This window comes from Corythoichthys intestinalis, chromosome 4 (assembly GCF_030265065.1).
Source record: "Corythoichthys intestinalis isolate RoL2023-P3 chromosome 4, ASM3026506v1, whole genome shotgun sequence".
Classification (NCBI taxonomy): Eukaryota; Metazoa; Chordata; class Actinopteri; order Syngnathiformes; family Syngnathidae; genus Corythoichthys; species Corythoichthys intestinalis.
Window position 1 is genome coordinate 58,442,196 of NC_080398.1, and position 24,314 is coordinate 58,466,509.

The 24,314-nt window shown below is 38.5% G+C and overlaps 1 protein-coding gene across 4 annotated transcripts in view; it reads left to right on the top strand.

Annotated features, from left to right (window-relative positions):
• adcy3a (adenylate cyclase 3a) overlaps window positions 1-24,314 on the top strand; it is a 111,614-nt gene that overhangs the window by 47,787 nt on the left and 39,513 nt on the right. For all 4 annotated transcript variants that reach the window (XM_057833450.1, XM_057833451.1, XM_057833452.1 and 1 more), the window contains 7 exons: window positions 2,300-2,427; window positions 2,673-2,831; window positions 10,924-11,089; window positions 13,694-13,813; window positions 16,167-16,309; window positions 21,659-21,820; window positions 22,184-22,271. In XM_057833450.1, coding sequence (XP_057689433.1) covers window positions 2,300-2,427; window positions 2,673-2,831; window positions 10,924-11,089; window positions 13,694-13,813; window positions 16,167-16,309; window positions 21,659-21,820; window positions 22,184-22,271 — 966 coding nt within the window. The remainder of the gene's footprint in view (window positions 1-2,299; window positions 2,428-2,672; window positions 2,832-10,923; window positions 11,090-13,693; window positions 13,814-16,166; window positions 16,310-21,658; window positions 21,821-22,183; window positions 22,272-24,314) is intronic.

The window sequence follows — 24,314 nt, forward strand, 5'->3', positions numbered from 1 at the left end:
CCATCAAAGTCAGTGGGCGGGACTAACACTTGATTTTGTCACCCAGCACATCAAGCCAAGACGGGTCAATTTTAGATAAACGCTTCCTTGACTCGACCAAACAAGTGGAGGATGAGTGACAGCAAGTTTAGCTCATAAATTCGTAAGGGCTTCAACGATGAGCCGAAATGACGTCAACAACTTCAATAAACTCCTCTGCTTTGCACCCTAAATGTTCTTAGTCAGCAGGTCCCACTTTCACGTAATCGGCAAGGTCGAAAAAATATCTCCTCCATAGCCGCCATGTTTTGAAAGAATTCCGATGACAGCCATTGATTAGACTTAGACTTAACTTACCGTTACTCCCGCCCACTGACTTTGATGGGTGAGTTTGACAGCTAAAAATTCATGAAATGCTGCAACATGTGTTAATATTTAATTAAATAGTGGAATAAATTATATTTTTACATTAAATGAGCTGGTATTTTAATGAATTATTGACACATTTAATGACACTTTCTTTTAATTCCCGTTTTAATGAATTACACATTTAAGTGTTTATAGTGGTATGAAAAAGTATCTGAACCTTTTGGAATTTCTCACATATCCGTAAAAAATCACCATCAAATGTGATCTGATCCTTGTCAAAATCTCACAGATGAAAAAACAGTGTCTGCTTTAACTAAAACCACCCACACATTTATAGGCTTTCATATTTTAATGAGGATATTATGCAAACAATGACAGAAGGGGGAGAAATAAGTAAGTGAACCATCACATTTAATTTTTTGTGCGCCGCCCCCCCCCCCCCCCCCACCCCACCCTTGGCACCAAGAACTTCAAACAGATGCTTCCTGTAGCTGCAGATCAGTCTGGCACATCGATCAGGACTAATCTTGGCCCGTTCTTCTCTACAAAACTGCTGTAGTTCAGTCAGATTCCTGGCATGTCTGGCATTAATCGCTGTCTTTAGGTCATGCCACAGCATCTCAATGGGGTTCAAGTCTGGACTTTGACCACTCTAGAACATGTATTTTGTTCTTCTGAAACCATTCTGAAGTCGATTTACTTCTTTGTTTTGGAACATTGTCTTGTTGCAACATCCGACCTATTCTTAGCTTCAACTGTCTGACAGATGGCCTCAGGTTGTCCTGGAAACAACATCCTGTTAAACCTTTGAATTCATTCTTCCATTACTGATTGAAAGTTGTCCAGACTCTGAGGAAGCAAAACAGCCCCAAATCACGATGCTCCCTCCACCATGCTTCACAGTGGGGATGAGGTTTTGATGTTGGTAAACTGTTCCATTTTTCCTCCGCACATGACGTTGTGTGTTACACCCAAACAATTCAACTTTGGTTTCATCAGTCCACAGAATATTTTGCCAAAACATCTGTGAAGTGTCCACGTGCATTTTTCCCGAACATTAAACGAACAACAGGGTTTTTTTGACAGCAATGGAGCTGTGGAGTCCTCCCATGAACACCATTCTTGGCCATAGTTTTACATATGTGCACACATCAACTACTGTATATTAGACTGAGCCAGTGCTTTCTGTATGTCTTTAGTAGACACTGTAGGGTTCTTTTTTACCTACCTGAGTATTCTGCCCGGAACTCTTGGCGTCATCTTTGGTGGAAGGCCACTCCTTTGGAGAGAAGCGACAGTGCTTAACTCTCTCCATTTGTAGGCAACTTCTCTGACTGTCGACTGATGAACATCCATACTTTTAGAGATGGTTTTGTATCCTTTCCCAGCTTTATACAAATCAACAATCCTTGATCGCAGGTCTTCAGACAGGTCTTTTGACCGAGCCATGATGCACATCAGACATTGCTTCTCATCAAGACAATGCTTACCAGGTGTGCCTTTTATAGTGGGCAGGGCAGCTTTAAACCACTCATCAGTGGTTGGGCACACACCTGACTGAAATTGTTTGGTAAAAATTGGAAATCTTTAAGTCTCCTTAGTCAGAGGGTTCACTTACTTTTTTCCCCCCTTCTTTCATTGTTTTCATGCCATCCTCATTAAAACATCAAAACTTATAAATGTTTGGGTGGTGTTAAAGCACTGTTTTTTCATCTGTGTGATTTTGACAAAGATTAGATCACATTGATGTTGATTTTATGCAGAAATGTGAGAAATTCCAAATGGTTTAGATACTTTTTCATACCACTGTATTTAAAGATGTATATATGCATTTCATTCTGTCCCATTTGGTCCTCCATGAACCTCATACAACAAGTTTTGTCCAATTTGGTCCTCCTTAAACCTCACACAACAAGTTTTTTTCTGAATAAAATCCCATCCATCTTGTCAGAAATATCACCAATTGCGGATCAAGATCCTAGGAGACTGTTACTACTGTATCTGTGGGCTCCCGGACTACAGGGAGGACCATGCCGCCTGTTCCATCATGATGGGCCTCGCCATGGTAGAAGCCATCTCGTGAGTATGCGATTGAGCTTGTATTTCATGTTCCCAGACGTCGATCAGTGGATTTGCGTGTGATGTCAGTGAGAAATTGATCACACTGATATAGATTTTTTTGTGTAGCAATTAAAAAAGGCACATTGGTTTTAAGGATTATTCCACATATGCGAGTGTAATGATTAATTTGCTGTTGTTGGGTAGGGACTTTTTTTTTTGACATAGCAATAATTTATCTCCATGTTTCTGTAAACAACCACTAGGTATGTGCGTGAAAAAACCCAAACAGATGTCGATATGCGTGTTGGAGTGCATAGCGGTACAGTCTTGGGTGGCGTGCTCGGTCAGAAACGTTGGCAATATGACGTGTGGTCCACTGATGTCACTGTTGCCAACAAGATGGAAGCTGGAGGGATACCTGGGTGAGAACTCGCCTTGCTTTTGTCCATTGTATTTTATGTATGGTCAAATTTAGAATTCCTTTTAGGAGACCACTGGACTCTGCCTATACCTGAGCATTTGCACCATACTGTACACTATTACAGATAGTTTTGAACTCGTATTAATCCTGGTGACAAGAAAACTAGACAGATTAATACAGTGAGCCCCCGCTATATCGCGCTTCAAACTTCGCGCCCTCCATCCATCGCAGATTTTTTTCAATTTAAAAAAAAAAAAAAAAACATAAATGTTATATTTAAAAAAATTGAACATGTACAAATCAATATTTTCTTTTATACAGTGGTACCTCTACATAAGAATTTAATTCGTTCCAGACCCTAGTTTGTATATCTAAATTGTTGTATGTCGAGCGGGATTTTTCCATAAGAAAATATTATAATTTGATTAATTCGTTCCACAGCACATAAAGCCACGCCAAATCCTGAATAAATACTGCAGTTACAGTTACAAATAGCAATTACACATAGCAAAAACAAATAAAGTATAAATTAGGGCTGTCAAAATTATCGCGTTAACGGGCGTGAATTAATTTTTTAAATTAATCACGTTAAAATATTTGACGCAATTAACGCATGCAATGAATGACCCGCTAGCATATTGCCTCAAACATTACAATGAGGCCGTTTATGGACATTAAGAGTGAAGAGAATGCCACCGGCCGCTTGGGGGCAGCGCCGTTCCATACTCATGTTATGTCTTCTAAACGTGGGAGAATTAGTAGTTGTGAGACATTTATGCTGTATTCACAATGCAACGCAAATTGCTATTTGTGCTCCACACATATTTCGGTAAGTTTTCTTTCTTTTAGTGGCAATTATGTGTTTCTTGTTTTATTTTGGGTAAGATATGTACAGATACTGTATATGTTACAGTAAAGGCGAGTGGACACAGGCGTTCTTTGGACCGCGCCGTTTATTGGCATAAGCTTCTCCTTCACAACAAACATAAGTATCGTTAAGTGAAAGCACAACAAAAATAATATTCGTATCTCTCTCTCAAAAAAAAAAAATAAAGTTCACAAAAAGAAAAGCACTTCAGTCTATAGTAATGAGGCCCTATTCTGACACACAGTTAAACAACAATGCAAAATGAACTGGCATTCCATATCAATATAGCTTTGCAAAATACACTTAAAACTTTTCACTCTATTTTTATTATTGTTATTTTTATTCTTCTTATTATATTAACTCTACTTTTGATTGAAAATTTTACAAATTTTATTAAAACGAAAACATAAAGAGGGGTTTTAATATAAAATTACTATAACTTATAACTATAACATTTATCGTTTAAGAACTACAAGTCTTTCTATCCGTGGATCAATTTAACAGAAAGAATGTTAATAATGCCATTTGTGGATTTATTGTTACAATAAACAAATACAGTACTGATGTACAGTATGTTGTATGTATATATCCGTCGTGTGTCTTATCTTTCCATTCCAACAATAATTTACATAAAAATATGGCATATTTTAGAGATGGTTTGAATAGCGATTAATTGCGATGAATTACTATTAATTAATTTAAAAGCTGTGATTAATGCGATTAAAAATTTAAATCGTTTGACAGCCCTAGTATAAATACAATAAATATGCGATTGCAGCGTTTCCCCTACATAGACAATATTGTGGTGACCCGCCACACCAAAATAAAAGCCGCCACACCTCGTAAATGAGATTTTGCTGCGTCTTGTCGTTTGTTTTTTTTTTTTTTTTTTTTAAGGCCGTTTCACACTAGCGTCAGCCTAGTAAGAAGGGTTCAGCGGCAACCTATTCATTGTGTATTGTCATGTCTAACTAGGCGCGGCCTCCTTAAGAGACAATCGGACTAGGGAGCTGACACGTAGGAGGGAAACGAGTAGGAAGAATGGGAGAATGCGAGAGCGGTCGCATGTCGTGGCAGCCACAGTTAATTTATCATTGTTGCTACAATAAAGCGGGAAGCCAATACAGACTCCTCTCCTTGCGGCGGCATTACAGTAGTTTGGATCACGGCTGCGATAACGTCAACAACATATCCAATAGTAGAGGGGCAGACGTACTTATATCTGTGCTATCAGGCTGTTTCGGATGACTTATATACGCAATCGCGGTTGACGAAACTTTGATAAATGCACTTTTTTTCCTCCCCAAGTTTCGTGAGGTCTGGGACACTTAAAAAATGACTCTCATACCTCTCCTTGCTAAGTTAACCCTTTAACACCGAACGTGTCGGATGCGACACGTTTACGCATATCATCTTTGAAGCCTTGTAACGCTGTAATTACGTCACCCACGTGCCCCTGGTTGCTCTCGTTTGAAAGTACGGAAGTTGATGTCCACACCAGTTTTTATTTGAAGTCAATCGACCAAGTAAAACGGGAGATAGTGTCATTTGAGTTTTATAGTTTTATTGCACTCATCAATATGCATTAAAACGCTGCATGGACCATGTGTCTATCTCCATATTTCCATCATTTCTTGTCCTTTTTTCAAAACCGAAAGCAGCACAAAAGACTACATATCCCTAGAGCCGTTGTGATGTCAAGAAGGACGGACCTAATGTGAACATTTTTAATGAATTGACGAGCAAGGCGCCAACTAAGGGAAAGGAGACACGCGTAGCAAGCAACGGCCGGTTGGATTCAGCGAGCGACTTTGAAACGTGCAAAACGAATCGAAAACTAAACTTAGCGCAAGCTAATGCATTATTTCATTAAATCAAGGAATAGGATGAGCTGTATTTGTCATTGTTTTCCTCGGATCAGTCGGCGTCTCAGCGAGTAGAAGTGACAGCAGCGCGCAAACGGCGGATGAGTAGGCTGTGTGACGTTGTATGTGACGCAGCTTAGTGACATGTTCAAAAACAAACTTTATTGAGTGCGCAAAAAAAAACAAAACTTTATTGGGTCGCATGCCTAAAAAAATTATATTGAACTGAACTACTTGTCAATATTTTTGAAAATACCTTTTTTTCAATGTTTTTTTTTTTTTCACAATGAATCTTTTCAATTTTTATATAGATGTGTGTTCGAGAAGCTTGATTGCATGTACATATATACCTTTGATAAGGTGATGGGTACAATACCTAACTTCACAAAGAGATATCCTCCAAACCCTTTTAGTCTTGGATAATATATATAATTTTTTTTCACACTATTTTGCACTGTATATAACATGTTTTGACCATAGTATTTGTGAAGGCTAAAAACGCCTATGACCATAGCTGCTGTTTGTGTTGAATTGTCAAACATAAAACTATTCAATCTTATTTTTTTCTATTGAATGTTTATCCTAGCAAGTTAAATAAGTATTATCAAGCTTCAAAACAGTTGGTCGAGCATATTTGGTTGTCAGTGGGACTTCAACATTACAAATTTTGAAAAAAGATTTAGGGATTTTTTTGTCTTTTTGGGTCCATTAAAGTTGGTCACTGAAGAAAACAACAGTTTGGACGTGAAGTTCAAGGTATCCTGAAAAAAGGGACCCAACCTGGCATTTGTAAACAGTTTTTTCTTTGAAATATAAAGGCAACATAAGGCATGCAAATTCGGCCAAAGTAGGCTTCGGTGTTAAAGGGTTAATGACACCTCGATGTGCGTTTGTGTGGAAATTTAGTTCCCGAACAAAAAACTTTCTCACTGAAAATGGTAAAACTCTTAACACTGGTATTATAAATTTCCCCCTACTCCTTGAAATGGGTCCGTTAACAGAAGGACTATTATTCTTTTGGTAATGTAGTACGTAGTAGGGCCAAATAAAAGGAAAAAGAAGCACTATGCCTGCGGCTCTTTAGCGCTGCCCTAGTGGCTCCCTGGTGCTTTTTAAAGATTTTTGAAAATGGGAAAAGATGGGAGAGGGAAATATATTTTTTGTGTTAATATGTTTTCTGTAGGATGACTAACATGACACAAACATTCTTTCTATTCATTAATATTGTAATGAATTTAAACGAGGTGGCATCGTACAACGGGGTAGTCACGTGGTGCGTCATTCTCTGTAGGATCAACTGCAGGGAAAAAAAACATTTAATCATGAAGGCTAATTATGTATTTGTAGCCAACTAAGTAATTTTGATAGTAGGCTAATATAGCTAATATCGATACATCCAGCCGGTGTTGCTTTCATTTTGTGCTGTCAAATTTATCGCGTTAATGGGCGGTAATTAATTTTTCATTAATCCGGTTAAAATATTTGACGCAATTAACGCATGCACGGAATGACCCGTTCATGCGTTGCCTCAAACAGTTTACAATGACGCCATTTTAGCACACTGAGAGCAAAAAGGCAGAGAAATGCGAGTGGACACAGACGTTAATTGGACTGCGCCTTTTATTGGCTTAAGCTTTGACAACTCTTTCACAACAAACATAAGTATTGTGGCGAACGACATGGGGAAGAATGACAGGAGTCGATCTTTTTCTTGACACGCTTAATTGAACACAACGCAGATCATACTGTATACCATTTGCAGCCACCATTGATAGTCATGGTTGACCAACTTCCCATCATGCATTTGGGCAGGACAGTGAAGTCGCTACAGTATCATTTAGCGAAAGCACAACAAAAATAATATTCCTATCTCTCAAAAAAATAATCTTCACAAAAAGAAAAGCGCTCAATGCAAGGAGGACTGGCATTCTCAATCAAAATTGCTTTGCAAAATACATATAAAACTTATTCAGACTTTGCCTTGGCTAGATCTCTAAATAATTTTAAACTCGCCGTTGACACCTTGTGGTGTATTTCAAACACTACCTTACGTAGTTAAAGACACTGTGGAAGAACGGCAGGGAGCCTGATGTGGTGAGCTACTAGTTTATTTTTTGATTGAAAATTTTACAAATGTTATTAAAACGAAAACATTAAGAGGGTTTTTTAAATATAAGATTACTATAACTTGTACTCAAATTTATCTTTTAAGAACTACAAGTCTTTCTATCCGTGGATTCCTTTAACAGAAAGAATGTTAGTAATGTTAATGCCATCTTGTGGATTTATTGTTTTAATAAACAAATACAGTACTTATGCACAGTATGTTGAATGTATATATCCGTCTTGTGTCTTATCTTTCCATTCCAACAATAATTTACAGAAAAATATGGTATATTTTAGAGATGGTTTGAAATGCAATTAATTACGATTAATTAATTTTTAAGCTGTGATGAACTCAATTAAAAATTTTAATCGTTTGACGGCCCTAATTACAATTCCATTAATTCGTTCCACAGCCCAACAACCTACGCCAAATCCTTAATAAATACTGCAGGTACAATTAAAAATGGCAATTACACATAGCGAAACAAATACATTATAAATACAATAAATATGCGCTTCTGTTTTGCATGCTGCGCCTGAATGCACCGTGTGACTGTCGAGAGAGAGAAAGAGAGAGGTGTGACAGAGATTTTACTTTCTCTTTCCATCTTCTGTTATTGTTGACGTTGGCTACGGTAAACAGTATCCATATTGTGTTGCACAAGTTCTGAAATACAGTGGTACCTCGACATACGATCGCATTGACGCACTATCTTTTCGACATCTGATGTAAAATTTGACTTGCCATTTGTTTCTACATCCGATGACATGCTCTAAATACGACGATTTATGGCAGCGCCGCAGTATGTTTTCCCGCAAGACGGACGCACGGCACATTTTCTTGTGAGAGAAATCAACAGGGGTTCCAACAATGTTAGTGCAGGTGGTGAAAAAAAAAGGAAAAAGGTGATGCTTACCTTTGAAATGAAAATGATAGAAAAATATAAGCGTGGGGTGCGCACCCATGACGTGGCTTGACAATACAGCCGTAGAATGTCTACTCTCGACGGTCCTCCTCTGACCTCCTTTTGCCAGTCTTTAAACAGTAAGTGAAGGTGCCAATTATTATTGTGGTAACATAGCCAAAGAAATCGACAGCTTCGTCGGGTTTCCAATCATTTATTCCATCAACTTGTGCACCGCCTACTGTCCCCCGCAGCTGAACAAAGTACACAAAGTAAAAGTAAAATGTCCCTTCTCACTCGGGCTCACTCTGTCAAGTCAGCCACACGATGCTTTCAGGTACAACACGAAAAACACATTTGCCCCATTAGAACCCGATTCGTTACATTATTACAGGTATTATTATTGTTATAGTACCAGCAGTATTTATTAAGGATTTAATGCAGGTTTTCGGGTTGTGGAATTAATTAATGGAATTATAATATATTCTTATGGGAAAATCCTGCCTGACATATGACCATTTTGACTTACAAACAAGGTCCTGGAACGAATTAACTTCCTATGTAGAGGTAATACTGTAAATGATTAAAAAACCTGATGAAACTGTTGACTTTCTTGCTGATATTACAATATTATTATTCATGAGAGTCGTCCTTGAGATCGAAGACATATTCCGGCTGGATTGTCGAGCCAGTTCACTGACGTGCAAACCACGCTCACATTTTTATATCAATTCCTTCTTAATTTTAATAGTAATTATAAACTTTTTTTCTTTTTTCACACCTGCACGAACTTTCTTGAGACCCATATATATTTCTCTCACAAGAAAATCCGCCGTGCGTCCGTCTTGCGGGAAAACAATGAACGCTGTCATAAATTGTTGTTAACCGCAAAAAAAGAGGGATCACTGTAGTTGTTAAAACACTTCTTCTGAGAGGGAATAAAGTTCTTCCAATTGGAATACAGTTCCATAAGAAATGTTTGCAATTCACAGTGGTGGATGAAGTACTCACTTTTTTTTTTTTTACTTAAGTCAAAGAAAAGATACAGGTGCAAAAAATTACTTAAGTAAAAGTATCTCAGAAAACAATTACTCAATTAAAAGTACAAAAGTACTTGCTTTAAAATTTACAAGTGAAAAATAAAAGTATTAAATACCAATGCAAAAAAGTAAAATACATATACCTATTGTTTTTTTTATATATGCAGAGATCTTGGTCAATTTTGAATGAAAGAACTAGAAAATTAATTGACTGCTCAGTTGTATTTAAAACTGTGCAGAATGGGTATATCAAGGATTAAAATTGACTGCACTGTAAACAGATGCTTAACAAGCTCAAAAACTCCAGAACTTAGCTTAATGGCAGATTGCAGGCAAGTATCAGGTGCATACCGCCACCTGAGTGTGCAGCATCCATCTGAAGCCACTCTGCTACACTGTTGCTTTTTTATTGGTCAATATCTTGTTCACCTTCCTGATCTTGCTTGTACTCGTGTTGCTGCCTTTAGTGCTCAATTACGGTATAGTTGCACTGGACTTATCAATTGCGCCTATCAATTCACAATTAGGAAAAAGAAAATGAACCAAAGTAATGTGTAACGCAGGCAACAATTTGAAAAGTAGTGGAGTAAAAAGTACAGATACGTGCTGTAGAATGTAGTGAAGTAAAAGTTAAAAGTACCACTTCGTATTTGTACTCAAGTATAGTACAGATACACAAAAATATATTTAAGTACAGTACCGAACTACTTTGTTACATTCCACCACTGGCAGTTCATCATGTTTAACTTTACTTAATTCGGTTAACTGCTTTTAATGTAGCACTTTTACAATAGCAGCAGCTATACCAAAGTACTATACAGAAAGCATGACCTAAAACAAAACCAATAACACAGTTAACACAAAGCAATACTTCTTGTCCATACCTACAGTATATCGTCTTTGTTGTATGACATGCTCTTCCAGTTAACATATTAGGTGTGCCTTGTGGTACACTTCAAATAGCTTTTGTACTGCGCTAATAACAACTTCTCTACAAAGAATTGAGTTTAGAATACAGGAACCTATGCACAATGCCAGCCACTAAAAATCTGACTGGTTGCTTGCTTGGATTAAGGATGGTTTGTTTCATTTTAGCTTTAAAAATACCGTAATTGCCTGCCTACTAAGAATTGCCCTAAACTTCACACTAATCAATAGTAGTATTGTAGCAGTCGTAGAAGTCAAAATGCAGGTTTAATAAACCTAATCGTCTAACCAGTAAGTAATACTACTACTAATTCTCTGATTTGTTCCATATCCATTTGTTCCATTTGTCCCTCAACTCATTCCTCCTTTCATTTCGGACTAGTCGTGTCCACATTTCTCAGACGACCATGGAGTGTCTTCATGGGGAGTTCGAAGTGGAGCCAGGGAATGGAGGTGAGCGCTGTGACTACCTGAGGGAGAGAGGACTCGAGACCTACCTTGTCGTTGTTTCTAAAGGACCTGTGGGGAAAAATGGCATTAACAGTGTAGTAAGTACAACCTACATGCATCGACAATTATTGATTACATTCTGGTACACAATTATTATTGAGGCCAATTCATGCATTTTTCAGTATAAGCCAAAGCTACTCGATTTTGAAATCACAACAATAAATAAGCCACCAGATATCGATTGCTTATATTACTCATTTGACTGACAGATGTGTAGTTACCCATGTGTATCTGATCACAATGAAGATTCAAACCCCCAAAAAATGCATTGAATGTCTCCATACAGTTTTAGATTTGCAGTTTGCTCATGAAGACTTGTCTGTTGGTGGAAAAAAAACACAGCACTGACTAAACAGAATCACACAAACATTGGCCTCAGCCAATATACAACTATTTGTAACATCTTTGAAGAAGTAACTAAAACCAAAGGATAGCTCAAGGAAAACTACACCAGGTGATTACAGAAACATTGTTCAGGCTTCTAGAGTGAAAAGACCTGGTCAAAGATACAAGTTCCTTTTTGAAACACAGTAGAGGTGCGGCAAGAATAAGTAAGGATTTAGACTTGCTAATTTGTTCTCCTTGGATTTGAAGCCCACAGAGCAGTGGTTCTCAAAATCCCAAAATACTTTGCTCACCAAGTAAGTCCCCCCGTAATGAATACAGTTGCATCATTTGTCCTACAAGATGTATTGGAATACTTCTTAAACGTGACTTAAATGCTATTAAATCTACTGCAATGTTTCCTGAAACTGATCAACAGTGTATCACAAAAGTGAGTACACCACTCGCATTTCTGCAGATATTTAAGTGTATCTTTTCATGGGATAACACTGACAAAATGACACTTTGACACATTGAAAAGTAGTTTGTGTGCAGCTTATATTGATTTGATTTATTTTCCTCTCAAAATAACTCAAAATATAGCCATTAATATTTAAACCCCTGGCAACAAAAGTGAGTACACGCCTTAGTGAAACTTGTCAATATTAACATACAACATGTCAACTGTCAATATTTTGTGTGGCCACCACTATTATCCAGAACTGCCTTTACTCTCCTGGGCATGGAGTTGACCAGAGCTTCACAGGTTGCCACTGGAATGCTCTTCCACTCCTCCATGACGACGTTGCGGAGCTGCCGGATATTTGAGACTTAGCGCACCTCCACCTTCCGCTTGAGGATCCCCCAAAGATGTTCTATTGGGTTCAAGTCTGGAGACATGCCTGGCCAGTCCATCACCTTTGCCCTCAACCTCTTCAGTAAAGCAGTGGCCACCCTGGAGATATGTTTGGGGTCATTGTTATGCTGGAACACTGCTCTGCGACCCAGTTTCTGGAGGGAGGAGATCATGCTCTGCTGCAGTATTTCATAGTACATGTTGGAGTTCATGTTTCCCTCAGTGGAATGTAACTCTCCAACAACTGCAGAACTCATGCAGCCCCAGACCATGAAATTCCCACCACCATGCATGACACACTTATCTTTGTACTCCTCACCTGGTCGTCGCCGCACATGCTTGAGAACATCGAAACCAAACAAATTAATTTTCGTCTCATCAGACCATAGGACATGGTTCCATTAATCCATGTGCTTTGTTGGCATGTCTTCAGCAACCTGTTTGCGGGCTTTCTTGTGTACCATCTTCAGAAGAGGCTTCCTCCTAGGGTGACAGCCAGGCTGACCCCCCACCTCTTCAATCTCTGCAGCAATGCTGACAGCAATCCTGCGACGATCGTTCAAAGAAAGCATTTGGATGTGACGCTCAGCACATGCGCTCAGCTTCTTTGGACAACCAACCCGAGGCCTGTTCTGAGTGGTCCCTGCTCTTTTAAAATGCTGGATGATCTCAGCCATTGTGCTGCAGCTCAGTTTCAGGGTTTTGGCAATCTTCTTGTAGCCTTGGCCATCTTCATGTAGCGCAACATTACGTCTTTTAAGGTCCTCAGAGAGTTCTTTGCCATGTGGTGCAATGTTGGAACTTTCAGTGACCAGTATGAGAGAGTGTGAGAGCTGCACTTCAAATTTGAACACACCTGCTCCCTTTGCACACCTGGACCTAGTAACACTAACGAGTCACATGACATTTTGGAGGAAAAATGACAAGCAGTATTCAATTTGGACATTTAGGGATGTAGTTTCTAAGGGTTGAACTCACTTTTATTGCCAGGGGTTTAGGTATTAATAGCTATATTTTGAGTTGTTTTGAGGGGAAAATAATTTAACTCTATTATATAAGCTGCAAACAGACTGCTTTTCATTGTGTCAAAGTGTCATTTTGTCAGTGTTGTCCCATGAAAAAATATACTTAAATATCTGCAGAAATGCGAGGGGTGTACTCACTTTTGTGATACACTGTAAATACGCCTAGATACAGTACACTCAAATGGCCTTTAACTTACCTAAACACTCTTACCTCTACTGACATACTCACAAAAATGATTTAAGTGTTTACGTGCATCGCTTAGATGCACGCAAATACTTTTTAAAAGTTACCTCTTAAGAATGTATCTTGAGGGGGGGGCTGTATTGCATATAAAATTATCATATAAATTGTATCAGAATAATTGATCTTGCTCAAATTTAACTGGGCACCTATGATTCAAAGTATTCATTCATTTTTTTTCCCTGTTCCCCATTAGAAACTATCTGTAACTTCATCCAATGGAAACTCCCCTCTGCTGATCAACACCACAGATTGTAACGGTAGCATGAATACAGCATGTATCACACCAGATGAACCTGAAGAACTTGACACAAGGGTAAACAGTCTTTACCTCTCAAAATAAGAGTACAGATGATGTTTCCAAAAACAAGCAACACCCAATTAGGAGATCTATTCTTTTTGAACAATTGTTCTAAAATATCAACACCACTTTAGAATATGAGACTTCTATGAAAAAAATGACTAAAAAGAAAAAAAAAATATTTGTATCGTTTAAATTAAAAACATTAATAGCCTTTTACTCTAGCCATTCTTGTTTGAATGTGTGCATGAATGTGAACTTGGCATGGAAAGCTGTTTGTGGTTGCTTACAGTTGTGGTCCATTGTTTACCTTACACTTGTAAAGAACATAATGTAATGTGTTAGGTTGAGTTTTAGTTTCCAGTTATTTCAGCAACTGAGATTTTTCTTTGATAGTGACTGGAACATGTACTTTGTTCTCTCAAAAGATATTCACAATGTTTGGTTCTTTTGACTTTATTATGGGTTAACAGAAAAAGTGATGATATCTACTGGGTCCAACATGTGTGCTAAAATCTGGTTGAATGTTCCTTGGCCATTTTCACTTATATTTGGCGCTTTTGGTAGCAATCCACAAGCTTGTGGTGGAATCTTTGACCGCTCCTCTTAACAGAATTGGTGTAGTTAAGCGAAATTTGAGGAAAAGCGGCATGGAAAATGAATGAATGAATTGTTGACTTTCTGACATACGGACTTGTTTCTTCACAATTGTCCGTACGTTCTCAGTGGTGTTTTAAGACAGGACTAGACATGTGCCGATTACCTGTTTCAAGGTATACCATGGTATGAAAACGTCACGGTTTCAAATCGCATACCTCAAAATCATACCGTCCCTAACGTAGTAGCTATTTTTTATGTCCCAAAAATGCAGGGAGACATCCATTGCTTGCAGCTGTAAGGCTCAACCCTCCCCCACCAGTTGTTGCTCAGTGTCAGTGAGTCATGTAGCTGTGCTACACGATGGCTGGAGGAGGTGAAACTCCTGAATTTTTTCCTCGATCGAAGAAAACAAAATTGTTGGTATGGGAATACTTATGCTACAGAAAAGCTACAGTCGGCCGCGGCTTTGAGGAGGAGGGCCAACCGACATGTAAAAGATGTTTGCGGAGGATGGCTGCTGAGGAGGCAATACCTCCAATATGATTTCACACTCCAGCGTGTGTAGCGGTGGTAAAACGTGGTGCTTTTTTTTGTCTCTGGCAACTGGCTGTGTTGAGAAATGTATGATGTGCTTTTTATGGAAAATAATTCAATTATTTTTGTTCTGATGATAATCAAGTTGAGCTGTGGCTGTGGGTTTAGGCTCAACTAAAGGACTGAATTTGCATTTATTTTTAATTTTATTTAGAATATTTCAGTTGTTTTTTGTCATTTTGTTTAATATATTTTAACTTATTAAACTTATGTTCCAATTCGCTAATATGTTTTGAAAAATTAAAATTCTGTTCAATGGAAATTTTATTTATTATTATTTTAACTCTGATATCTCAAAGTTAGACATTTTAGAGCTATAATTGGAATACCGTGAAACTGTGATAACTCGGCTTAAGGTTATCATACCATCAGAATCTTGTACCCGCACATGCCTAGCATTGGCAAGTCTCTTTTGCTAACAAAGGAACCGGTGCTTTACAGATAGTAATTGAGATAATGAAGAAGGAGGATTAGCTTCAAATTCTTAAAGATAACCCAAAATCCTTGGCCTGAAGGTTGGGTCTTGGGCGCAATTTTAAGCATATTAAACATTAAGGGTGTTCCAACAGGACAATGACCCTAAACACTAATCAAAAGTGGTAATGGAATGGGTAAACTAGGCTAGAATTAAAATTTCAGAATGGTTTCCACAAAATCCTGAATTAAACCCCGCTAGAACATGTGGACAATGCTATAGAAACAAATCCATGTCAGAAAGACAACAAATTTTAAACTGAACTGCACCAACTCTGTCGAGGAGTGTTCGAAGATTCAACCAGAAGCTTGTAGATGACGAGCTAACGTGCCTAATTGAAGGGAAAATGGCCAAGGGACATGTAACCCAATATTAGCATGGCTGTCATTTTTTGTCTGTTAACCTTTAATAGAACCAAACTTTATGAATGTTTTTTTATGACAAAGAAGTTTGTTCCATAGAAAATCAGTTTTCAGGTAGAAATAACTGGAAACTCAAAAGTTTCAAAGTATACATACACAACTGTAAGTCAAGTTTGCTTGCAGATTCTCTGATGTTTGTGATATGAACATCTCACCTAGATGTAATTCCATAAAATCAATAATGATAACCGTAGTGATTGTTTAGATTGTTTTCTTCGTCCTTTTACCACAGTAAAAAAAAGGCGTGAGATGCTGATGAAAATTGTTGAAATTGCAGGTGGTAAACCCTTCTTTCCCAAATCCTCGCCGGCGGCTGCGGCTACGGGACCTTGCTGAAAGAGTGATTGATGCACAGGAGAATGAACAGGAACTCAACAAATTGCTGAATGAGGCTCTGTTGGAGCGAGAGACGGTCCAAGCGTGAGTCTAAATTTTCTCACTTCTTAAAGGTTGTACAGGGAATCCTCAGTTTATAAACGAGTTCCGTTCCTGTGCTGGCGATGTAACTCGGATTTCCGGCTAAGTTGGAAATAACCCTTTACATACCTCTAAACACTCTCTAAAAAAAAAAAAAAAAAACAGCAAAAAACATATATTATACGTCATTGTATTGTCTTCGCCAAGTCGTTGGAGCCAAGTCCTAGCTAAACAGTGGGCTAAGCTCCGAAATGACGATGTCAGACGTCCGTGTGGTTTGCTGGCTTTATTCAGCTGCTCATAACACTTGCAGAATGAAACTAAAATAAAATGAAATGATCTGTCTCATCTTCAATAACAGCAATTCACATTTGCGTTTACAAGTAGCTGCTGACTCAGCAATAACAAAGGATTAGCATGTATCAGTTAGCGTCCTCACATCATCAAAAACAATCACATAAACTCGTCCCTAGTAGTCGACCACAATTGAAAACGCACAATAAACAGTCCAAAAGGGGTTATAAACAGCCGTCGCCTCTGGATGCTTCACAAGCAACAAATGTGCGCACAGGCTGTCACCTCTCTGTCACTCGGCTGCTCTCACTGTGTATATGCGCTCGCGTGCGGAAGTACTAACTGCTCTATGCTTCCTGCGGCAAAAAATAAGTATGCATCACAAAACTCAACATTAAAAAAAAACCAAAAAAAACCCGACAACACTCGGGCGTCATAAAGTCGAAATCACATAAGTCGGGTACGTTGTAATTCGGGGACTACCTGTATCTGCTACTCTGGTGAGATACTAGACCAGGGGTCTCCAAACCGGTCCTCGAGGGCCACTGTGGGTCCTGGTTTTTGTTTATACCGATCAAGCACAGACCTTTTAACCAATGTGGTTTCTACTAAAACAAGTAGAACCTAACTGCAATCAACTGATTACACTTAGAAAACACCAGATTGGTGAATGTTTTGTTGGAGTGAAATCCTGCACCCACTGCGGCCCTATGCGGAATAGTTTGGAGACCACTGCCCTAGACAGTGATACAGCATAAAAACAATTAATTTGTCGTCTCTGCTAAGTAGCTAAACACAGTCACTAGTATTGCTTCAGCAACAAAAGTGCAAATTCATTAGTATTGAATAGTCGCAAAACTTGTCAAAACCACCTTTAGCCAAGACAATATTACTCCCAGCTGCATTGCACACATTGCCAGTGCTAAGTAGTGTACGTGTCCTATAGCTTTGCAAGGTACAACAGTTTAGCACTTCAGCTAATCAGTGACCACTTTAGCTTTCTTCATCTTTCGTAGCATTCACATAGCTTTTACTTTTTGAAGAATACTCAGCTCATAGAGTCTATGAGCTGAGTATTCTTCAAAATTTCCAAAAGATTTGAAGATTTCCAAGAAAATTTCCAAGATTTCAAAAAAAAAAGATATATCACTTTAACTCATTCACTCCCAGCCACTTTCACCTGAGCAAGGCCCTTCGCTCCCGGCCGTTTTTTCTGGATTGTGATTGATTTTGCAAGGCCCACAGAAAATTCTGTTCTATTGCTATATAAACATGGAACCCATCAAAAGAAAGATTAGACTCTCATCTTTCAGCAGAAAAAAAGTTAGTTCATATCTTTTTACAGTCTTTAGGAATCAGCATTAGAAAATAGCTTAGTTTGAGCAATTTTCAGATTCCTGATGAAAAAACGGAGAAATTAAGCTTTTTGTGAAAGCATACATTTCAAACATAACTTTGACTTATACACAGCTATTTTTTGCTTTAGTTACATCCCAAACATCTGAATAATGTTTTCCTTTTATAAAATAAGATAAACCACAAGACAAATAGAGCTTTTGATCGCAAAGTAACAATTTAATTCCACATAACTAAACTATTGAACTGTTGAACTATTTGCGCACATAACAACGGAGAAGGCTCTCGGCTGCTCTCGTGGCTAATCTGATGAGTCCGGATCAAGATCGGTCTCTTTTTTCATCATCTTCATCGTTGGTTTCAACCTCGGGCTAAGGAGTAACGCAACGTGAGCTCCACAGAATGCGTGTGGAACCTGACGCTGTTGTGGACGTCACCGTCTGTCTCATCAAGATATTTTTTTTTTAATCCTTCTTTGACGATGGTTTCGTTTTCTTTTCAAAACACTCCTCCAGTGTCGTTTGCCTTATTTTCCCGATCGTTCTCCACATTTTTCTCAAATTCTCAGGCGTCTTCACAAGATCCCTCCAACTTCCGTTTCCTGACTGTTTTTCGTCACGCCCTTTCTTGGCCCGAGATGAGTTCTTACCAAATGCGCTACTGACCTCCAGTGGCCAGTTTTATTGCTTTAAAATGGGTTTTGAGCTTTGTGCATTATATTTTAGCTAGATCGGAACCTATAGATGCCTCTTGTCAAAAAACAAAACAAAACAAAAAACGCAAAAGACGTATACCGTATTGGCCCGAATATAAGACCTCACTGATTATAAGACGATCCCCTCTTTTTCAAGACTCATGTTTGGAAAAAAAAAACTTTTTGAACACAAAATTAATTTTTATACAGAAAATAATTACAGTACATCCGAAACAAATGATTATAACAATATATTTGAGAGAAAAAGCATGTTATTTTGCCTCATTCAAATCTTAATATCTGAACAATTAAATATGTTAACTAAAGTGCAATGACATTCGTAAATGAATGACTTCTGGTTTTTGAAATGTAAATAAACCAAACAACAAAATTGCAATAACTGTGTTAACCATCAAAGTGAAGTCTAACTGTAACTGTAGTCTTGAAACAAATCTGAATAAGGAAAAACATTGCAATGAAACAATGCAAACTTGTTAAACTTGAGAGTAGCTGAGATCTGTCATGACAGGACATCGCTTCAATGATATCTGGCGCCATCTAGCGTCGTCAATGGGGAGAGTAGCTGAGAGCTGTCATGACAGAACATCACTTCAATGATATCTGGCCCCATCTAGCGTCGTGAATGGGTATAATGTCTAGACCGCGAATATAAGACGAACCCCTCTTTTTCAGTTTTATTTCAATGCAAAATACACAGTCTTATATTCGGCCAATACGGTAAATACGTTTTTGGGACACTGAAGCAATTAGAAATAGAACGTATTTATACGTTTTTGGGAGCAAATGAGTTGATATATTTAAAATGTGCCTCCTCCAACTGGATAGAAAAATTCAGTTCTATTTAAAAAATATACATATATATATATATATTAATTAAATAATGAAATTAATTAATGAAAAAAATATATAATGCAGACCCATGAAAATGTAGTCCAGTCAATACCCACACACAGTAGGCTATGTGCTAACTACACATTTTTATAAATTACTATCACGACAATTGTCGTTGACAAATTGTTATTCCCACTCAATTGTTATTCTCACTCAAAGTTCTAGATTGCACGCAAAACAATAACCGACAATAACCTGACAAACTATTCAACCAGCATTTTCCCAAACGCAGCAGTTCAAAACTACATTTCCCATAATGCCTAGCGTGGGTTAGCTCACTGATAGCTACCCAATTAGCGAGTACCAGGAGTAGAGGCAAAACCAAGCTTTGCTATAAAAGTTTACAATCATCGGCAGTGCAACGATGCAACACCAAACAGGATTTTACAGATCACGCCAGTACAAAGCTCAGACAGAAGTCAACAGTTGCCATTATTTCCGTATTTATTACAAGACTAATACGATATACTGCATATCTGTGTACACATATAACTCAATGTCGATCACGTGTCTTCTGTTGTATATTAACAGGAGATAAACTTACAGCAAGGTGTATGGAGCCACGTCTCTGAGAACTACTCCTTATTGTAGTCTTTAACTGCCTGATCTCTTGCCAAACCGTCAACCCAATAGATGACGGTAATGCCCCATGATACAAGGGGGTAAACTGCCAACAAGAAGAACTACTCCTTCCCTCCCTACTAGTAGGAGCCATGTAAACGCAGGCAGGCGCTGCCCCCCCAGCGGCCGGAGAGATTCTCTTCAAATTGGTCCCATGAAAAATCATAAAAACTGGACATTTTCAGGAATTCATAAAACCGGCTGGACACTACTGAGAAATGTGAAATGAGGACTTGTCCAGGCAAAAGAGCACGTTTGGTCACCCTATCAGTTCACTTAGCTTAGCTGTATTAGCTTGGACTACTATTTTACAATGGCAAAGTTGTCATCCACCTCCAAACATCCTTGACTACATCCGTTCTCTGATATGGATTTCACTCGGATCTGGAGACTTAATGGATTGTCCAGATTTCGGTAGCTACTTTGTATAGCTCAGGCAAACCTTCTCTGGAAGCATAGTCAAAAACGAGTACAACGACTATAACTCCAGATTTCTTTACTCTCCATTGCACATCCAAAATTGAATGTCAAACGTTCATAATCTTCATTGCAGTTGGTATGGTTACAAATAAACGTAACAGTACGTTAGTTGTAGGAGACTTTGAACATGTAATACATTTTCGTGATGCATTCAAAACCGATAATTGAAAATGAACTCAGAAGCATACTGAATGTGCACAGAGGACTTAATGAACTAAATCCAGCAGCTCCAAATTGATAATAGTCTTTTTAATACCGGAATGATTAACATCTGAAATATTAAACATGAATACAGTAAGCTATGTGCTCTATTCAAAGTTTTTCTCTCACAAGCCAAAAGTGCCCTCTCATGGCTGATTGCGGTTAATGTTTACTCATCGGTGTTAAATAACGTTTAAGAACAAGTAACGCGATGGGAAATCTTTTCTTGGTCACCAGTGCAGCCGGCGTTTGGTACTTAAAGTTAACGTTGATTTACAGGTTAGTAGCGTTGACGTGGCTAGAGAAGGCTTGGTAGCTCTACATCAAAGGCACAAATGTGTTAATAATCGTTTAGTCAATCTTCGTTGTCAAGTGGCTGTTCTCGGCAGCGTGAATGAATTTGAGTGGACTCACTCAATGAAGCATTCAATAAAGACAAGGATTTTTCTACGTTATTTTTGTTTGAAAGGAATTCACATTATGAAGACGGCACGGAGGTTAGCACACCCACCTCACAGTTCTGGGATTGTGGGTTCAATCCTGGCTCCTGCCTTCTGTGTGGAGTTTGCTTGTTCTTCCCGTATGGGTTTTCTACAGGTTCCAAAATAACATGCATGATAGGCAGAAAAAATATAGTCTGCCTATTTTTCTTCATTAAAAAAACATTCATTTTATTAGAGAATAAAAAGTTTCTTTGAGGTAATGTAAAATACTGCAATAATATTGATATTGTGATATTTAACCACTCTTTAACATTGTGCAGCTTTAGTATTGTTGTTGTTTTGATTCCTCAGTTTAAAGGGGAAGCACACAAACCGTCTCTCCCTGAGGTTTGTTGACCCAGACTTGGAGACTCGTTACTCTGTGGAGAAAGAGAAGCAGAGTGGAGCTGCCTTCTGTTGCTCCTGTGTCGTGCTGCTCTTCACTGCTGCCATGGAGGCCCTCATAGATCCCAGGTTAGTTAGTTCTTAAGGGCAGTGGCTTTAGATATTAGAATTTAAAGTGAACTGCCATTTCTGCATCATCTTTGATGTCCTTTTATCAGATTTGCAAGGTACAGTACTGTAATTTTAGTGCCCAGAATTTCCTTTTTTAACCTGTTCTAGTAGGTTCTTTTTTTCTTGCCTCTGTAAATATCTGGCCCTTTTTGGGGCATTTGGTGAAAATTAAGTTAGAACATTTGGTGTACATGAAGAGTTTGTTAAGCCTAATTAGGTGAGATCCAAGCACTTGTACTTTTGATCTACAGAAACGGATAATTTTGGAATATAAGTAAAAGCCAAGAATCCTTTTTTAAAGATATTTGTTTTTGTGAACAGGTTGATTGCAAACTACATCACATTTGCAGTGGGAGAAGTTTTACTCCTCATCCTGACCATCTGTTCGTTAGCCGCTATCTTCCCTAGGGTAAGGTTAAATACTTTTATCCTTTACTTGATGGCTACCTATGCCCATCACTGAAGCTACCAAAACATGTGCGTCGTCTACCTTCTCAGCAGCTAGTTGTCACTAACTGCAGTTTGGTCAAGTCAGGATTTATCCCTCTTTTTTTCCTTGTTGCTTATGTCTAATGTAAATGCCAAGGACAAAGAATGGGAGGACCAAATCACTCAATGACTACTCTGCCTTTGGAGGTGGTGTGATGTTTCACAATAAACACTTCTTCCACCCTATTCTTTTACATGTCACATCAGGTGGTGACACAAATACATTTTCTGCTTTCTTGTTTAAAAATAAATTCATTAACACAGGGTTAAGGTGTATATGGAAAAAAAACTCAAGCTAGAAGATGCTTCTGTTCCCTAGACTACCTCTACCTGCAAGCAAGAAAACATTCACAAAAGTCATGTCAGTTATTTTAACACTTGAATTTCTGGGAATAACGTGGGATCATTGTTTTTGGTTCTTTAAAGCGGAGTTCAGGATTTTTTACATTAGGCTTAATCTTCGAGTTAACAGGGGTTTAGTTAGTTGCTGGAGTTGATTACAACAAATTCCATTTCGTTAGTTCTTTTGTTAGTTTCAGGGCTCCGGAGTGGCTAAGCTAGTGCGAGTCAATGGCACCATTAGGCTATAGCATGCCAATAAAAAAATGATACAGATCTACGAACAGATCTAACATAGTCAAATAAATTGAAAACACAGATCATTGTTTCAAAACACCCACAAAATAAGCCAAAACAATGTCACACCAAACTGCCGTAATTCATTTCATTCTGCAGGACTATTTTTTTGGATGCTTAATACGACCCCAATAAAGAGGAGTGCTTCGGTCACTCGTTCTCACGCTGCATTCGAGGAAGGTGGGACTTATTCCGTTCAGCGGGTACCAGTTGCGACCATAAAGCATTCCAAGTGAATGTTAACAGCAAATAGGGCTGATCTCCACAAGTTGTTTTTAATTTTGGCCTTTAAAAATCATTTTGACCTCCAGCAAACCTGACTTCTCATAAGCGTTCAAATAGTGGAGGCGTATTAAGGATATTTTTCCAGATCAGAGGTTGGAAATTCTGACCTCCCACCTTCCTTGAATGCAGCATCAGTCTGCCGAGTTAACTGACGGCCGGCAACATGGCAAAATGGGCATTTTAGAGGCTGTGGAAACATACAGAGGAACTGGGCAAAGGAAAGTTTCCACAAATTCCCTATGAAGAACGAGGAAAAATATAAACTGGTCCCTTGCTGCTGGCTACGACATAAAAAAATCAGCTGTGAAAAAAAATGTGATACAGCTGCAAATAGGTATTTGAACACCTGAGAAAATGGATGTTAATACTTGGTACAGTAGCCTTTGTAATTACAGAGGTCAAACGTTTCCTGTAGTTTTTGGGTCGTTGTCATGTTGGAAGACCCACCTTCAATGCTCTGACTGAAGGAAGGAGGTTGCTCCCCAAAATCTCACAATACAGGGCCCCAGTCATCCTCTCTATTTTTATACAGTGCACTCGTCGTGTCCCATGTGCAGAAAAACCCATCTAAAGCATGATGCTACGCTCTCTATGCTTCACAGTTTGGATGGTGTTCTTGAGATAGTACTCATCATTCTTTTTCCTCCAAACACTGGTTAGTTGAATTATGCCCAAACAGTTCTATTTTATTTTCATCTGACCACAAATCTTGCTCCATGTCTCCTCTGCATCATCCAAATGATCATAGACAAACAAGACGGGCCTTGACATGTGCTGGTTTAGGCAGGGGAACCTTCTGCACCATGCATGATTTCAAACCAAGACGTCTTCTTAGTGTATTACCATCAGTGACCTTGGAAATGGTTAATGACCTGAAAGAGCTGGACCACCAACTCCTGTTGTGTAGTTCTGGGCTGATTCCTCACCTTTCTTCGATCATTGAGACCCCACAAGATGACATCTTACATGGGGCTCCGATTGAGATTGACAGTCATGTTTAGATTCTTCACCAAGCCGTTTGGGAATTGCCCCGCAGCTTTTT